The sequence below is a fragment of the Bos javanicus genome, chromosome 5, assembly GCF_032452875.1.
Source record: "Bos javanicus breed banteng chromosome 5, ARS-OSU_banteng_1.0, whole genome shotgun sequence".
Lineage (NCBI taxonomy): Eukaryota > Metazoa > Chordata > Mammalia > Artiodactyla > Bovidae > Bos > Bos javanicus.
The window spans coordinates 89,554,606-89,572,007 of NC_083872.1; the positions used below are offsets into that span (position 1 = coordinate 89,554,606).

The window sequence follows — 17,402 nt, forward strand, 5'->3', positions numbered from 1 at the left end:
TGTACCAGTCACTTAGTTAAGCATTTGATACATTATCTATCACATCTACTCTTTACCACAACCTTAGAAGATAGGCATATGCTATCTTTATTGCAGAGAGCAGTTTGTTTATGGCTGTGGTTAGTAAGTGGAAAAGCCAGATATGAATCCAGGAGGCTGTTATCAAGTTAAATGCTTTCAATAACTGTGTTAAACTGACTCTCCTTCAAGGGGATTTGGAGATAGAATTCTTCATAAATAGATGTTCAATCTCACTAGTAGTCAAATAAGTGTGACTTAAAAAGCAATACTAGGAAAAAGTTCAACAAAGTGATTAAGAGTTTGGATCCCAAAGACCCAGCTCTGTGGCTTTGAATCTCAGTTCCACAACTTAAATAGCTGTGCAACTGCAAGTAATTCTCTGAGCTTCTCTAAAACTGACTCCTCACATATAATATGGAACTAATAATAGTGCCCTTAAAGTGATTAAATGGCATGAAAAGTTGTTAGCTTAATATCTTGCACAAAACATCATTCAATTAGGTTATTACGAACATTTCCATCTATGAGACAAAGATGAAAATGTTGGGGTTGGGGAAAGTGGAACACCTCTGTGTTAGGAAAGATGTAGAAAGAAGCTCTTTGGTTGGACTGTGAATTGGTAAATAACTGTAGGGAAAGGTAATCAGGTACCCAATGTTAAACTTCTCTGTGAATTAGAATCTATTTCTCATATTATCTACTCATCAATTACTGATGTAACTTGAGATTTTGAGATAACACATTTCTTTCATGTAATAAAAGGGCTGAAGTTTGTATAAACCTTGGCCAGCATCTGCTGACGTAAACAATAATTACAAGTATCCTTTTCTGACTCACATTGAAATTTGTGTTAAAAAATTAAAAATACTGACATACAGTGATAATAGATGCAAAATAACTTCCTTTCTTCCTTTCCTTTCTTTCTTTATTTTCTGATTTATATATCTAGTCACTTAACTAAGTTTCATAGAGTCTAAAACATCAAATATATAGTGATACTTGGTTAGCTATTATATTATTTTAAAAAGTGTTTTCTTCATGTATTGATAGATGATTTTAAAAAGGATATTTTGTTTCATCTTAATAACTATGCATTAAGTTAGCATTAAACTGATCACATTAGAAATTAACCCACCTTGAAGGGGGCATGATCATGAAATTAGTGAAACCGAAAAAAGAAGAGATGTTCATTTTTGCTTCTTCAGCTGAACTGAGGTTTGTGGCTGTGCAAATGGCAGAGATTGTGCATTGGGCTCCTGAAGAGCTGAACTTCAGCTAAGAGACACCGGCTGATGATGATGTTGATGATTTTAACTTGAAAGTTTATTTATTTGAATTAAAGAATATTTAAATTCCATAGTGCTTTACAGTTTTTGAAGGGTTCACACAATGTGATTTTAGATAATCCCATAATAACTCCCCCTTTTTAAAAATCCCTTATCTCTATATTGCTCCTATCCCCTTCCCTCTCCCCACTGGTAACCACTGGTTGGTTCTCTGTATCTGTGAGTCTGCTTCTTTTTTATCTTATTCACTAGTTTGTTATATTTTTTAGATTCCACAGATACGTGATATCATACAATATTTGTCTTTCTGTCTGGCTTCACTTTTTTAGCATGTTGTCCTCCAAGTCCGTCTATGTTGCTGCAAATGGCAAAATTTTGTTCTTTCTTATGACAAATGGGCTTCACTTGTAGCTCAGCTGGTAAAGACTCTGCCTGCAAAGTAGGAGACCTAGGTTTGATCCCTGGGTTGGGAAGATCACCTGGAGAAGGGAAAGGCTACCCACTCGGTATTCTGGCCTGAAGAATTCCATGGATCACAAAGAGTCGGACACGACTGAGTTACATTCACTTTACTTTTTATGACAAACAGCTCATACAGCTCAATATTAAAAAAAACAAAAAACAAAAAACTCTACACAACCCAAGCAAAAAATGGGCAGAAGGTCTAAATAGACATTTCTCTAAAGAAGGCATACAGATGACCAAAAAGCACAGGAAAATATGCTCCACATCACTAACTACTAGAGAAATGAAAATCAAAATTCTTATGAGGTACCACCTCGCACTGGTCAGAATGACCATCATCAAATAACAAAGGCTGGGGGTCGGGGGAGGTGTGGAGAAAAGGGACCTCTCCTACCCTGCTGGTGAGAATGTAAACTGCCATATGGAGAACAATATGTGGGTTCCTTTAGGCAATGGCACCCCACTCCAGTACTCTTGCCTGGAAAATCCCATGGACGGAGGAGCCTGGCGGGCTGCAGTCCATGGGGTCGCTAAGAGTCGGACACGACTGAGCGACTTCCCTTTCACTTTTCACTTTTCACTTTCATGCATTGGAGAAGGAAATGGCAACCCACTCCAGTGTTCTTGCCTGGAGAATCCCAGGAACGGCAGAGCCTGGTGGGCTGCCATCTCTGGGGTCGCACAGAGTTGGACACGACTGAAGCGACTTAGCAGCATTAGCAATAAAATCTAAAAATAGATCTACAATATGATCCTGAAACCCTACTCCTGGGCATATATCCAGAGAAAACCATAATTTTAAAAGATACATTGCTCCCCAGTATACATTGCAGCACCATTTACAACGGCCAAGAAATGGAAGCAAACTATCAGTAGATAAATATATAAAGATGTGATATAAAATATATATATATATATACACATACATATGTACACACACACAGAAAAAAACCATGAAATACTATTCAGTTCAGTTCAGTTCAGTTGCTCAGTCGTGTCGGACTCTTTGCGACCCCATGAACCGCAGCATGCCAGGCCTCCTTGTCCATCACCAACTCCCGGAGTCCACCCAAACCCATGTCCATTGTGTTAGTGATGCCATCCAACCATTTCATCCTCTGTTGTTCCCTTCTCCTCCTGCCCTCAATCTTTCCCAGCAGCAGGGTCTTTTCAAATGAGTCAGCTCTTTGCATGAGGTGGCCAAAGTATTGGAGTTTCAGCTTCAACATCACTCCTTCCAATGAACACTCAGGGCTGATGTCCTTTAGGATGGACTGGTTGGATCTCCACGCAGTCTAAGGGACTCTCAAGAGTCTTCTCCAACACCACAGTTCAAAAGCATCAATTATTCTGCACTCAGCTTTCCTTATATTCCAACTCTCACATCCATACAGGAGAAGGCAATGGCACCCCACTCCAGTACTCTTGCCTGGAAAATCCCATGGACGGAGGAGCCTGGTAGGCCGCAGTCCATGGGGTCGCTAAGAGTCGGATCTGACTGAGTGACTTCACTTTCACTTTTCACTTTCATGCTTTGGAGAAGGAAATGGCAACCCACTCCAGTGTTCTTGCCTGGAGAATCCCAGGAACGGGGAGCCTGGTGGGCTGCCGTCTATGGGGTCGCACAGAGTCGGACATGACTGAAATGACTTAGCAGCAGCAGCAGCAGCACATCCATACATGACTACTTGAAAAACCATAGCCTTGACTAGATGGACCTTTGTTGGCAAAGTAATGTCTCTGCTTTTGAATGTGCTGTCTAGGTTGGTCATAACTTTCCTTCCAAGGAGTAAGCGTCTTTTAATTTCATGGCTGCAGTCACCATCTGCGGTGATTTTGGAGCCCAGAAAAATAAAGTCAGCCACTGTTTCCCATCTATTTGCCATGAAGTGATGGGACTGGATGCCATGATCTTAGTTTTCTGAATGTTGAGCTTTAAGCCAACTTTTTCACTCTCCTCTTTTACTTTCATCAAGAAGCTCTTTAGTTCCTCTTCACTTTCTGCCATAAGGGTGGTGTCATCTGCATATCTGAGGTTATTGATATTTCTCCCAGCATGAAATACTACTACTCATGAATGAAATGAAATTACTCATGAATGAAATGAGATACTATTACTCAACCATAAAAAAGAACAAAATAACGCCATTTGCAGCAACATGGATGGACCTAGAGATTATCACCCTAAATGAAGTAAGCCAGACAGAGAAAGATAAATCCCATTCAATATCACTTGTATGTGGAATTGTAAAAAATATATACAAATGAACTTATTTCCAAAACAAGCTCACAGACATAGAAACAAATTTATGGTTACCAAAGGGAAAAGGAAAGTGGCGGGGGGGGGTGTAAATTAGGAGGTTGGGATTAACATATACATACTCCTATATAGAAAATAGATAATCAAGGACCTAGTGTATAGCATAGGGAACTATATTCAATATTTTATAATAACCTATATGGAAAGAGAATCTGAAGAATATATATATATATATATAATGTATAACTGAATCTCCGTGCTGTAGAATCTCTGAAACACAATATTAAAAATCAACTGTACTTTAATAAAAAAGAAATTTATTTTGTAAAGTGCCCATCCTGCCTGGGACATCAGAAGCAATGGCACAAAATACACTCTTTGGCCTGAGCAACATGTTGTGCTAAATAAATTCCACTGACTTTCCAGCACTCCATCTGGCTTAGAATAGCCTGGGAATAAGGGAATTCTAGGGATATTTCTCCCTCAGAACAGACTGTTAATCAGGAATATCCTCTCTAGACTGACCTCTTTTTTAGAGGCTTGTGTTCTCTTGAAACTTGCAGAGCATTTAATGTGTTCTCTTGCTTGTAGGTCTCTCTGCTCAAGAATATTTGCTAACTCTGACTCAGTGTCCTCCCCAATCTCCATCCCTGTTCTCATGCGTTCTTCTTTAAACACCTCCCTATCCTTTTGCTCTTAATTCAGATAGCATCATCTCCCAGATAATTCTGACTCCAAGGTTATGCTTGTTCATCCAGAGTACTTTGCATGCATGCATGATCAGTTGTGTCTGACTCTTTGTGACACTATTGATTGCAGTCCACCAGGCTCCTCTGTTCCTGAGATTTCCCAGGTAAGAATACTGGAGTAGGTTGCCATTTCCTCCTCCACCAAAGTACTCTGGCCTTCCCCTAATTAGAGTACCTATCACATCCTCTACCAGCCATATCATGCCTCCAGAGGATGCATCTGATACCAGGGCACATGACGTGGTCATCAGAACCCCCTTTCTCCCTCAGTCTGAAGCTCTTGTGTGGGGTCCTAGAGGCAGCCTTGGTACTTATCACAATTGCCTGTTAGCTTGTTTGTTCATGCCTCTCACCCTTCAATCAAACCCTCAAGGGAAGAACTATGCTCATGATAGAATCCTTTGTTTCTTACATAGGTGGATTTTTATTAAAATGTGCATAAAAGCTATTTCTCCAGAATATCTTTCTCAATTTCAGGATGACTAAATTATAACATGATTCAAAAAAAGATTAGTAGGACTTTTCAAATATATTGTCAGTTTGGTTCTCCTTTTCAAGTTCCCTAGGATCTGTGCGTCATCCATGCAGGGCCAGTTTGGTGGCAAAGTTCCTGAAAAGCAGATGAGATGCGCTTCTCACCTCCCAAAGCTTCTTTTCTTTCATCTTAGGTATTTTTGAGCCATTTAATGAGGTAGAAATTTCAGTCTGATTTCTTCATTGCACACTTTTTCCACTCACATCATAAGCTGTGCTGCTCTTAAAACGTTTACCATCTGAATATTTCAGATGGAAATATTAGCCATAATTTATTGCTGGCATCTGTAATTTGTTTCAATTTATTTTATATATTTTCTCTTGAATTCAACATTTATATTTATCCAAATATCAGGCAGGCTGAGCTTGTTGTTGTTCAGTCACCAAGTCGTGTCCGACTCTTTGCAACCCATGGACTGCAGCATGCCAGGCTTCTCTGTCCCTCACCAGAGTTTGCCCAAGTTCATGTCCAGTGAATTGGTGATGCCATTCAATCATTTTGTTCTCTGTCACCCTCTTTCCTTCTGTCTTCAATCTTTTTCAGCATCAGGGGCTTTCCTAATGAGTCAGTTGTTCGCATCAGGTAGCTAAAGCATTAGAGGTTCAGCATCAGTCCTTCCAAAGAGATCTCCTTGCTCTCCAAGAGACTCTCAAGAGTCTTCTCCAGCACCACAGTTCAAAAGCATTAATTCTTTGGCAGTCTTCCTTCTTTATTGTCCAGCTCTCACATTTGTACATGACTACTGGAAAGACCATAGCCTTGACTGTACGGGCCTTTGTTGGCAAAGTGATGCCTTTGCATTTTAACACACTGTATAGGTTTGTCATAGCTTTCCTGCCAAGAAGTGATCATCTTCTAATTTCATGGCTGAAGTCACCATCTGCAGTGATTTTAGAGTCCAAAAAGAGGAAATCTGTCACTGCTTCCATGTTTTTCCTTTCTATTTGCTATGAAGTGATGGGACTGGATGCCATGTTCTTAGTTTTTTTTTTTTTTAATATTTAGTATTAAGCTATGTTTTTTACTCTCCTCCTTCACCCTCATCACAAGGCTCTTTAGTACTTTAGGATATTTTTAGAGATTTTTCCCCAGTGAAGTAAAAGTTCTGGTTACATCATGGACCTTCACAATATTACTCTAATATTAGAAGACAAAATGTTAAGATTTGAATTTTATAAAGAGAAAAAAATGTAAGTAAAAATGTACCTGTTGGGTGCAGACAAGTAAACTTAGGCTTCCTTCTTGGGCATAATAACAGTTTTTCCTCCTCACAAATTAAGATAGTTTTCCATCACCTCATAAGTTTTTAATGTAACTTTACTTATTTCTAGAACACATCATAATATTACTATTCCAAATTTGCTATTCTAGCTTAGCCACAAAATAAAGCTTTCTATTATAATTATTTTTTCTCAAATGATTATTTTAATTTTTCCTTATTTTTTTAACATCTCCAAAACTGAGAATGATAATCATTTGTTGTCAATTACAGTCAGTATTGTTATATCTTGTCTACTAGTTACTATTTTATTTAATAAAAAATTTTAAGAAATTAAGAAAATAATTAAATAATTGCAGTCTGAGTTATAAGAAGAGGAAGAAGAGATCATGTCCATGTAACTTCACAGTGATTAAAAAAAAGGCTTAAATGAAAGATTCACCTGCTAGTCAAATTTCTTTCAGTAGAAGTTGCAATGGAAATTTTTTTAAAGCTCATACCATTTAAAAAAAAAGCAGAATCATTTTGCAATATACTATCTAGTCCCTGAATTTGAAACATCTTTATCTTTCTTTCATTTATTTGTAAAATAAGTCATTAATATAAGGAAATACTATTTCTAGACTTTAGAAAGAATGTGACCAACATATAAAAACACATATAGTAAAATAAATTGTCACTGGATCAGTCGGCCCTTGAACACTTTAGAGAAATTTCTGTTTGTTCTTTCATCCATGTCATATCAAATGTTTTCTCTGAGAGTAGAATGGAAATGTGTCTTCTTTGGGCCTTGCTCATATTTTTTCATAGAAAGGGTCATTCTCCCACAACCCAAAGGAAAAAACTGAAGGAGAAAAGAGCCAGGGGTGGGAAAGAAATGAAGAAAGGGAGAAAGCATATGTTGAATGAGAGTTATGTGCATTTCCAATCCATTTTACATGTCTTTTCTCATCTTTATTTTAACCCAGTGATGCATTTCTTTTCACTATTCTCATTAAAATAAGTGTTAGGGATGTCAAATAATTTACCCACTTCCCTCACTCTGCTGTATCCTATACTTACTAATGTAAAATCACACCACTCAGGAAATCATCCTAGTTATCTCATGCTTATGTTAGTTGCTCAGTTGTGTCTGACTCTTTGCGATCCCATGGACTGTAGCTCACCAAGTTCCTCTGTCTATGGGATTCTCCAGGCAAGAATACTGGAGTTAGTAGCCATTCCCTTCTGAGCCACCAGGGAAGCCTAACAATACTGGAGTGGGTAGCCTATCTCTTCTCCAATGGATCTTCTCAACCCAGGAATTGCATTGCAGGTGGATTCTTTACCAGCTGAGCTACCAGGTATGCCCTGTGAAAGCTGCTCAATTGTGTCCAACTGTTTGTGACCCCATGGGCTGTAGCCCACCAGGCTCCTCTCTCCATGGAATTCTCCAGGCTATAATACTGGAGTGGGTAATGATTCCCTTCTCCAGGGGATCTTCCCAACCCAGGAATTGAACCCAGGTCTTTTGCATTGCAGGCGAATTCTGTACAGTCTGAGCTACCAGGAAAGCCCATCCTAGTTATAAGGATGTGGAATTACTAAACATTTTTATTTATCTCTCACAAAAGTATCTGAATTATCTATAGATATGTCAGAAATGTGAGGAATTAGAGTTCTAGGCAACCTTTGCTGCTGCTGCTGCTGCTAAGTTGCTTCAGGTGTCCGACTCTGTGCGATCCCAGAGACGGCAGCCCACCAGGCTCCCCCGCCCCTGGGATTCTCCAGGCAAGAACACTGGAGTGGGTTGCCATTTCCTTCTCCAAAGCATGAAAGTGAAAAGTGAAAGTGAAGTCGCTCAATCATGTCCGATTCTTGGCGACCCCATGGACTGCAGCCTATCAGGCTTCTCCATCCATAGGATTTTCCAGGCAAGAGTATTGGAGTGGGGTGCCATTGCCTTCTCCGAATCTTTGCTAGTTGGCTCAAAAAAATCTGATGATGAGTTTGTTTGGATCGGAGTCCATTTCAGTATACACCATAGGGTCATAGATTAAAAGAAATCAACTAGCCATAGATCAAAAGATAATTATTAATCAGATTCTTCCTGTAAGTTTTCCAAAAATAATTATGCCCAGTGAGGAAATACAACTCAGAAACCTGGTTTCATTCCTGGCTATATCATTATGTATGTATGCTATATAAGCATGAAATTGGGCAGGCCATTAAATATCTCAGAATCTTACATTCTTCATCTGTGCTAATTACCCTTAAAAAATTTAATAGGCAAAGCATATTTCATTTATTACCTACTTAATAAAGGAATGAGATTACATATAGTTTCATTTCTATTCTAAGTACCTTCCCCCAAATGCCCTTAATTTTCCTTTATGACATAAACTTTTTAATTTGAAAATGGTAAAAAAAACTTATTCATCATTGTAGTAAGAGCAAAATCAAATGTGTCATGTATTATGCACATATTGAATAATAAGAAATAAACATGTATTAAAGGTGTGTTCCTTCACTACAATTCATGGGGAAAAGGTAATCTCTTCATTTTGATAAGTGAACCCTGACTTCCTTCACATAATACAAAAAATAACTTCAAGTGGATTATAACATAAACATGAAAGTTAAAACAATCTACTAGGAGCAATTTTATTTTTCATAACCTTGGGGTTTGATAAATATTTCTAAAACAGGCTCAAACTAGCACTAATGAAGAAGCAAAAGATTAAAACTGGACTTAATTAAAATTAAGAAGAGTTAAAAGGAAGGTTGAAGTCTGTGAGAAAGTATTTGCAATTTACAAAGAATTTGCATCAAGAAAAATCTACAGTAACTCCTATAAATCAATAAGAAAAAGACTAAAAATCCAATAAAATTGGGCAAGCCACTCAAACAGAGTTAACAAAATATAATGCTGAAATGACCAATAAGCTTGGGAAAACACGCTCAGTATTGTTAGTCAGCAGGTTAAGCCACAGTAAGATACAATCAGACCCCATAAGAATGGTTACAATGAAAAAGACTGACAATACCAGACAAAAGAAGGATATGGAACAACTGGAGTGTTCTTACACTTCGAATGAGAGTAAACATTTGCACAGCATTTTAATGAAATATTTTGGCAATATCTACCAGATCAAAACATACACACGCCATAGGATCCAGCAATTCTACTCCAACATATAGCCAAGACAAAGAACTGAATCTGTCTACCAAAATGCATGTGAAATGTTCATGCAGTGTTATTTAGAATAGCCCAAAGCAGTAAACAGGCTTCCCAGGTGGCTTAGTGGTAAAGAATCCTTCTGCCAATGCAGGAGATGCAGGTTTGTACCTGGGTTGGGAAGATCCCCTGGAGGAGGGCATGGCAACTTACTCCAGTATTCTTGTTTGGAAAATCCCATGGACAGAGGAATCTGGTGGGCTACAGTCCATGGGGTCACAAAGAGTTGGACATGACTGAGCAAGCATGCAATGCCAAAGCAGTAAACAACCCAAATATCCACCAACATGAAAATGAATAAACTGTGGTATATTCATATAATGGGATATTGCACAGCAGTGAGAACAAACCACCACTGCATGCAATGACATGAATGAATCTTGTAGACTTCACTTCCATTGGAAAAAACCTAGACACAAAGGAGTACATAGCTCATTATACTATTTATATAAAGTTCAGAAACAGGCAAGACTCACCTATGATGGTGGACATCAGAATAGTTATTAGTTTGGAGAAGAATGTTGGGTAGAAGAAGGTTTGATGGAACCAACTGGGATACTAAAGTGAGCTACATGTTCTGGATAATGATCACTACACACATATTTTTGTGTAAATATTTGTCTAGCTGAGCTTACATTTAAGATCTGTAGACTTAATTGCTGCTTGCAAGTTATGTCTCAATAAACAAAAGAAATATTAAAATAAAAGTTTTAAATGTTTCAAACTTTCATTCCATACATTGATTGGCATGGGTAGAATATGGGTTTGAAAAATGCTAAAAACATTTCTTCAGGTCAACCATTAAATAATAAAATTAGTTTGAACCAATTAATGTTGAACATAAAACTTGAGTGGTATGTGCTAAGTTGCTTAGTCATGTTTGACTCTTTGCAACCCTGTAGATTATACCCTGCCAGGCTGTCCATGGGATCCTCCAGGCAAGAATACTGGAGTGGATGGCCTTTTCCTTCTAGAGGGGATCTTCCCAACCCAGGGATCGAACCTGTGTCTCTTATGTCTCCTGCAACAGCAGATGGGTTCTTTACAACTAGTGCCATCTGGGAAGCCTCTCAATGATATAGCCTTAGCAGTTACAATTTAGGGGAAGAACAGACCAAAGAGTCAATTAAAATTGCATCTGCTAAATGTCCATTGTTTAGGATTTTACAGGAAAATTATATGTCTTAAAATATTATATGCTTAGCTGTTTCCTCACTCCCCATTCCCCAGGTTTGTTTCAGAGATAGATGAATAGAGCAATATTTAAAATGTTTATGAAGGAATGATTTGAAACCACTGGAATCTCCTATCATGAAAGAACATGTCCAAAGGGATAGAATATGAAACAGTAGCATTAAATGTGGAGAAGGCGATGGCACCCCACTCCAGTACTCTTGTCTGGAAAATTGCATGGACGGAGGAGCCTGGTAGGCTGCAGTCCATGGGGTTGCGAAGAGTCGGACACGACTGAGCAACTTCACTTTCACTTTTCAGTTTCATGCATTGGAGAAGGAAATGGCAACCCACTCCAGTGTTCTTGCCTAGAGAATCCCAGGGACGGCGAAGCCTGGTGGGCTGCCACCAATGGGGTCACACAGAGTTGGACACAACTGAAGTGACTTAGCAGCAGCAGCATTAAATGACATCTTCATGGACTTTGGGGCTTCCCTGGTAGCTCAGCTGGTAAAGAATCCAGCTGCAATGCCAAAGACCCCAGTTTGATTCCTGGGTCAGGAAGATCTTCTGGAAAGGGGATAGGCTACCCATTCCAGTATTCTTGGGCATCCCTGTTGGCTCAGCTGGTAAAGAATCCACCTGAAATGTGGGAGAGCTGGGTTTGATCCCTGGGTTAGGAAGATCCCCTGGAGGAGGGCATGGCAACCCATTCCAATATTCTTGCCTGGAGAATCCCCGTGGACAGAGGTGCTTGGTGGACAACAGTCCATAGGGTCTCAGAGTCAGACACAACTGAACAACTAAGCACACAGTCCAGGTTTTAAAGTATACAGTTGCTTGCAGGACCGTGGTTATGTATTTGGAGATTCTGGTTCTTCTTCATTCATCTTTTCATATTTTTCTTTGCCTTGGAATATCTTCCTCTTACATGGTTGTTCTGCTGTGCTAGAAACACAGGCCTCTTAAACAACCCCAAATGTCAGGAGTTAGAGAAGGCTTTCAATCCTGAGCAAATACAAACTTTGTTTTGCAATGCATACCTTCTAACCTGTTTGAATACTCACCTTTTGTAATCCTAGAAACTCTTCAGGTAGAAGAGGCACCGTTTTCAGCTACACTTGAAAGACAGATAGCCAGTATTAACAATCTCCTAACAAAATGCATGTTTAGTCTACATGGTATGCGCACGGTCACTCACACACTGTTCTAAATAATTTTTGCTACAAAAGTTGTACCACAGACTATCTAAATATCTTACTCTGCTAGGTTTTTTCACTCACTTTCTAAAATGTCATAAATTGCTTTCAGTCTAAATATCGGAACAACTTTTTAAAACTACTAAGGATCAACAAGACACAGAGTTCATAATACCTATTGGAAAGCAGGAAGTACAGAGAAACATACCGATAACAAAGTTGGCCTTAGAGGCTGACTGCCCATACTGTTGCTCAATGTACTTCGGTTTGTAAGTTACCATGCCAAATAAAGAATTGAACTGAACGGTGCTTGCACACAAATATAAGAAGTACACTGGATTTCCAAAAAGACTCTTCAGTGATGGCAGAAAATCTATAAGACAAAAATAGCATGGAGTAATTAAAGACAGTGTCACACTTGGCAGAAGATGCAGCCATAGCCTCAGAGCTGAACGGTTGAGTCCTGTTGTCCTGGTTCCCAGGAGCGTTTAGAGAGTGGTATACCCACACACTGAATGTTAAGCCAGTGACAAAAGACAGAGTTGAGATCTGGCCAGGTTCAGATCCAGACCCAGGTGCTCACTTCCACGGGCATAAAATCTAGATTATAAATTAGAATCAGTCAGATGAGAACAGATTCCTTTGATGTGGTACGAGACATGAGGTATAAGAAAACTCCCTCCCCATCAAGCTGAAAGTCATAGGCTGGACATCAGAAACCTGAGTTTTCTGGTCTCTCTCCTTTGAACTTGGGTCATGGAAGCAGAGAAGAGAATATGAAACTCTTCTCCATTTAATTATTGACAGAATGAGCTTTGGCATCCTCTCTTCTTCCTTTTATGCAAGCCAAATAGAAATTTGAAGATTTTCTGTAAATGTCAATATTGTTGGGCCAGTTGAAGGGGACCAATCTTTCTCATGGTCACCCGTTTCCACAGGAAAGGAATTCACTAGAACATGTCTGACCTTTGGCCCTACACTCACTCCTTTGATCACTGGTGGGACACATGCACTGGTGCACATTCTCCAGTGGGTGGATATAATCTGTCAAATGGCCACAAGCCCTGAAGGTTCACTTTTCTGAACACACAGACTAACGTGAAGCAACCCTCCCAGGAGGGCTGTTTGCAAGGTCTACACAGAGGAGGTGTAAGGGTGGGGATGGCAGCAAAGACTTTTAATAATCTTCATTTCTGCTTCCTGTGCTCAGTTGCATCCAACTCTTTGCAACCTAATGGACTGTAGCCCAACAGGCTCTGTCCATGGAATTTCCCAGGCAAGAATACTGGAGTGAGTTGCCATTTCTGCCTCTAGGGGAGCTTACTGATCCAGGGATCGAACTCTGACGTGTCCTGCATCCCCTTCATTGGCAGACAAATTCTTTACCACTGTGCCACATGAGAAGCCCTGCTTCCTGTACAGTTTCTCATTTTTTTTTTCTGAACACATGAAGTAGAGAAATATTGTTTATAGATCACGTCTAAAATTTCAACAGAAATATGGAAAGTGCTTCACAACCAAAGAGAATTGGGCTTACCTCTTGCCATTTCCATGATTTTTGCTTTTTCTCCAGGAGGTGTTTGGTAGTCCGTGTGATCATCCATAATAAACTTAGATTTCTCAGAGGAAGAACTGGAGTCCTCTCTGCTCCTGGGTCTTGGTAGAGTCCTTGGTAAACACCAGAAAGGCACAGCTGCCAAAAGAGTGATGCTTCCTGCTATCAGATAGCCAAGCCACCAGGCACCCACCCACTGTGGGTCCTTTGGGGTGATGGTTATATGATCTGAAAAAGAGACAGAGTGGCTAGAGAACATATACAGCAAAGCTAGTGTATTAAATAAGCCTCTTAAAAAAAAAATCCTAGCATTAGCTCTATCAATCATAAAAATACATAATAATTCATACCTGACAACTTTTTTTATAATCTGAACATGTGCCTGATGAACTATGGACAGGGGTTCGTGACATCATACAGGAGACAGGAATCAAGACCATCCCCAAGAAAAAGAAATGCAAAAAGCAAAATGGCTGTCTGAGGAGGCCTTACAAATAGCTGTGAAAAGAAGAGAAGCGAAAAGCAAAGGAGAAAAGGAAAGATATAAGCATCTGAATGCAGAGTTCCAAAGATTGGCAAGGAGAGATAAGAAAGCCTTCCTCAAGATCAATGCAAAGAAATAGAGGAAAACAACAGAATGGGAAAGACTAGAGATCTCGTCAAGAAAATTAGAGATACCAAGGGAACATTTCATGCAAAGATGGGCTCAATAAAGGACAGAAATGGTAGGGACCTAACAGAATTAGAAGATATTAAGAAGAGGTGGCAAGAATACAAAGAAGAACTGTACAAAAAAGATCTTCATGACCAAGATAATCACGATGGTATGATCACTCACCTAGAGCCAGAATGTGAAGTCAAATGGGCCTTAGGAAGCATCACTACAAACAGAGCTAGTGGAGGTGATGAAATTGCAGTTGAGCTATTTCAAATCCTGAAAGATATTGCTGTGAAAGTTCTGCATTCAATATGCCAGCAAATTTGGAAAACTCAGCAGTGGCCACAGGATTGAAAAAGGTCAGTTTTCATTCCAATCCCAAAGAAAGGCAATGCCAAAGAATGCTCAAACTACCTCACAATTGCACTCATCTCACACACCAGTGAAGTAATGCTTAAAATTCTCCAAGCCAGGCTTCAACAGTATGTGAACTGTGAACTTCCAGATGTTCAGGCTGGTTTTAGAAAAGGCAAAGGAACAAGAGATCAAATTGCCAACATTGGTTGGATCATCGAAAAAGCAAGAGAGTTACAGAAAAAACATCTATTTCTGCTTTATTGACTATGCCAAAGCCTTTGACTGAGTGGATCACAATAAACTGTGCAAAATTCTGAAAGAGAGGGGAATACCAGACCACCTGACCTGCCTCTTGAGAAACCTATATGCAAGTCAGGAAGCATCAGTTAGAACTGGACATGGAACAACAGACTGGTTCCAAATAGGAAAAGGAGTACGTCAAGGCTGTATATTGTCACCCTGCTTATTTAACTTCTATGCAGAGTGCATCATGAGAAATGCTGAACTGGAAGAAGCACAGGTTGCAATCAAGATTGCCGGGAGAAATCTCAATAACCTCAGATATGCAGATGACACCACCCTTCTGGCAGAACGTGAAGAAGAACTAAAGAGCCTCTTGATGAAGGTGAAAGAGGAAAGTGGAAAAGTTGGCTTAAAGCTCAACATTCAGAAAACTAAGATCATGGCATCCAGTCCCATCACTTCATGGCAAATAGATGGGGAAACAGTGGCTGACTTGATTTTTCTGGGCTCCAAAATCACTGCAGATGGTGACTGCAGCCATGAAATTAAAAGACGCTTACTCCTTGGAAGGAAAGTTATGACCAACCTAGACAGCATATTGAAAAGCAGAATCATTACTTTGTCAACAAAGGTCCGTCTAGTCAAGGCTATGGTTTTTCCAGTAGTCATGTATGGATGTGAGAGTTGGACTATAAAGAAAGGTGAGTGCCAAAGAATTGATACTTTTGAACTGCGGTATTGGAGAAGACTCTTGAGAGTCCCTTGGACTGCAATGAGATCCAAACAGTCCATCCTAAAGGAAATCAGTCCTGAGTTTTCATTGGAAGGATTGATGCTGAAGTTGAAACTCCAATACTTTGGCCACCTGATGTGAAGAGCTGACTCATTTGAAAAGACCGTGATGCTGGGAAAGATTGAGGGCAGGAGGAGAAGGGGACGACAGAGGATAAGATGGTTGGATGGCATCACTGACTCAATGGACGTGGGTTTGGGTGAACTCCAGGAATTGGTGATGGACAGGGAGGCCTGGCGTGCTGCAGTTCATGGGGTCACAAAGAGTCAGACACGACTGAGCGACTGAACTGAACTGAACATTATTATGATCTTGCTTATTAAAGGAAAGAAGATGTCTTCAGAGCACAAATATTTCTTTCATTCCTTAGATTAAATGTATAGAATCCAGAGTCTGGAAGGGGTTCTCACTCTGCTCTGGGCTTCTGCAGAGGGATCCCTGGACCTATGACAGGAGGAAAGCAACATGTGAGAAAGATTAGGAGGGTTTAAAACCTTCTGCTACCTCTCCACATGAGTGGCATTTTTGTCTGATTTACACATTGAATGTCTAGGATTTTACTGAAAAAAAAAAAAAGACCCTATATGCTCTCGTCCAAATCTAATCTGAGCCACTCAGAATGTTATTTATTAAATGATGATTAGTAATATTTCAGAGATATTCTAGGTCTGATACAAGATTTGTATATGTTTTAATAATTAACATATCAATATTTATTCATTATAAAATTTTTGATACTGTTTCGTATTTGACTGAAGTGTAAGCATTGACAAGTCTATTTTAAGCAAATAAACTTTTTAAAAATATATATATAAGAACGTACAAAACATACTGTTATACTCTACTACCCTCTATGAGAATCCTTTGACAATTAAGCTTGATCAGCACTACATTATACTCAGTAAAATGTTTGATTTAGTTTATCACTGCATGTTCATTGCTTCCTTTTCACAATTTTCCTCTGTACCTCTCATCATGCCAACACTCTCTTATCTGTATCAGTCGCCATGACCAGATTTTAAACGTCATGAAGTCAAGGAATCAAGTATTTTGCTCACTTTGGTAGAACATCATTTGAGTTAGAGTAGACATGAAATAAATTTGAGGAGTAATAAATGAATAAACAAAATTTCTGGAAGGCCTATTCTGGTTATTTGATTAAAAAAGAACAGCTAGCGCAAGTGTTTTGCATTCTATTGTAACACATAATAATCATTTGTGACACACACTAGTGACAAGGCAATTCCAAAATTTTAAAAAATAAAGTTTGTTTTCTTGTTTTTAACTGCTTTCTAGGAATTCTTCAGAAAAACAGATAATTTCTATCTATATCTAGGGCCTACATCTTGAAAGAAACAAATGAACAGCTATGGAGAGATGAAGTCCTCATTTATTCCCTCCACAAGCATTCCTCCAGAAGGAAAGTTAGTCTCACTATAAAGTTCCTTCAACTAAAAAAGACTTGTACATTAAAGAAAGGAATTTTAGTTGCCAGAGACTTTCAATCCTTGGCCTTTATGGAAAGTCCAGAAATACGTTATTAATTGATGTGACTGTAGCAAATGTTGATTCACCTGAAACCAACAAGAAGCCACAGTTGTTAGTCTTAACTAAGCTTGAATGCCTTTAAACTGGGAAACCAGAAGTGGAAAATGATACAACTGATTAACAA

The 17,402-nt window shown here is 39.1% G+C and overlaps 1 protein-coding gene across 3 annotated transcripts in view; it reads right to left on the reverse strand.

Moving 5' to 3' along the window:
- SLCO1C1 (solute carrier organic anion transporter family member 1C1) overlaps positions 1–17,402 on the reverse strand; it is an 87,148-nt gene that overhangs the window by 25,483 nt on the left and 44,263 nt on the right. For all 3 annotated transcript variants that reach the window (XM_061417681.1, XM_061417682.1, XM_061417684.1), the window contains 2 exons: positions 13,662–13,907; positions 12,333–12,497 (listed from right to left, as the gene is read on the reverse strand). In XM_061417681.1, the coding sequence (XP_061273665.1) occupies positions 12,333–12,497; positions 13,662–13,907 (411 nt within the window). The remainder of the gene's footprint in view (positions 1–12,332; positions 12,498–13,661; positions 13,908–17,402) is intronic.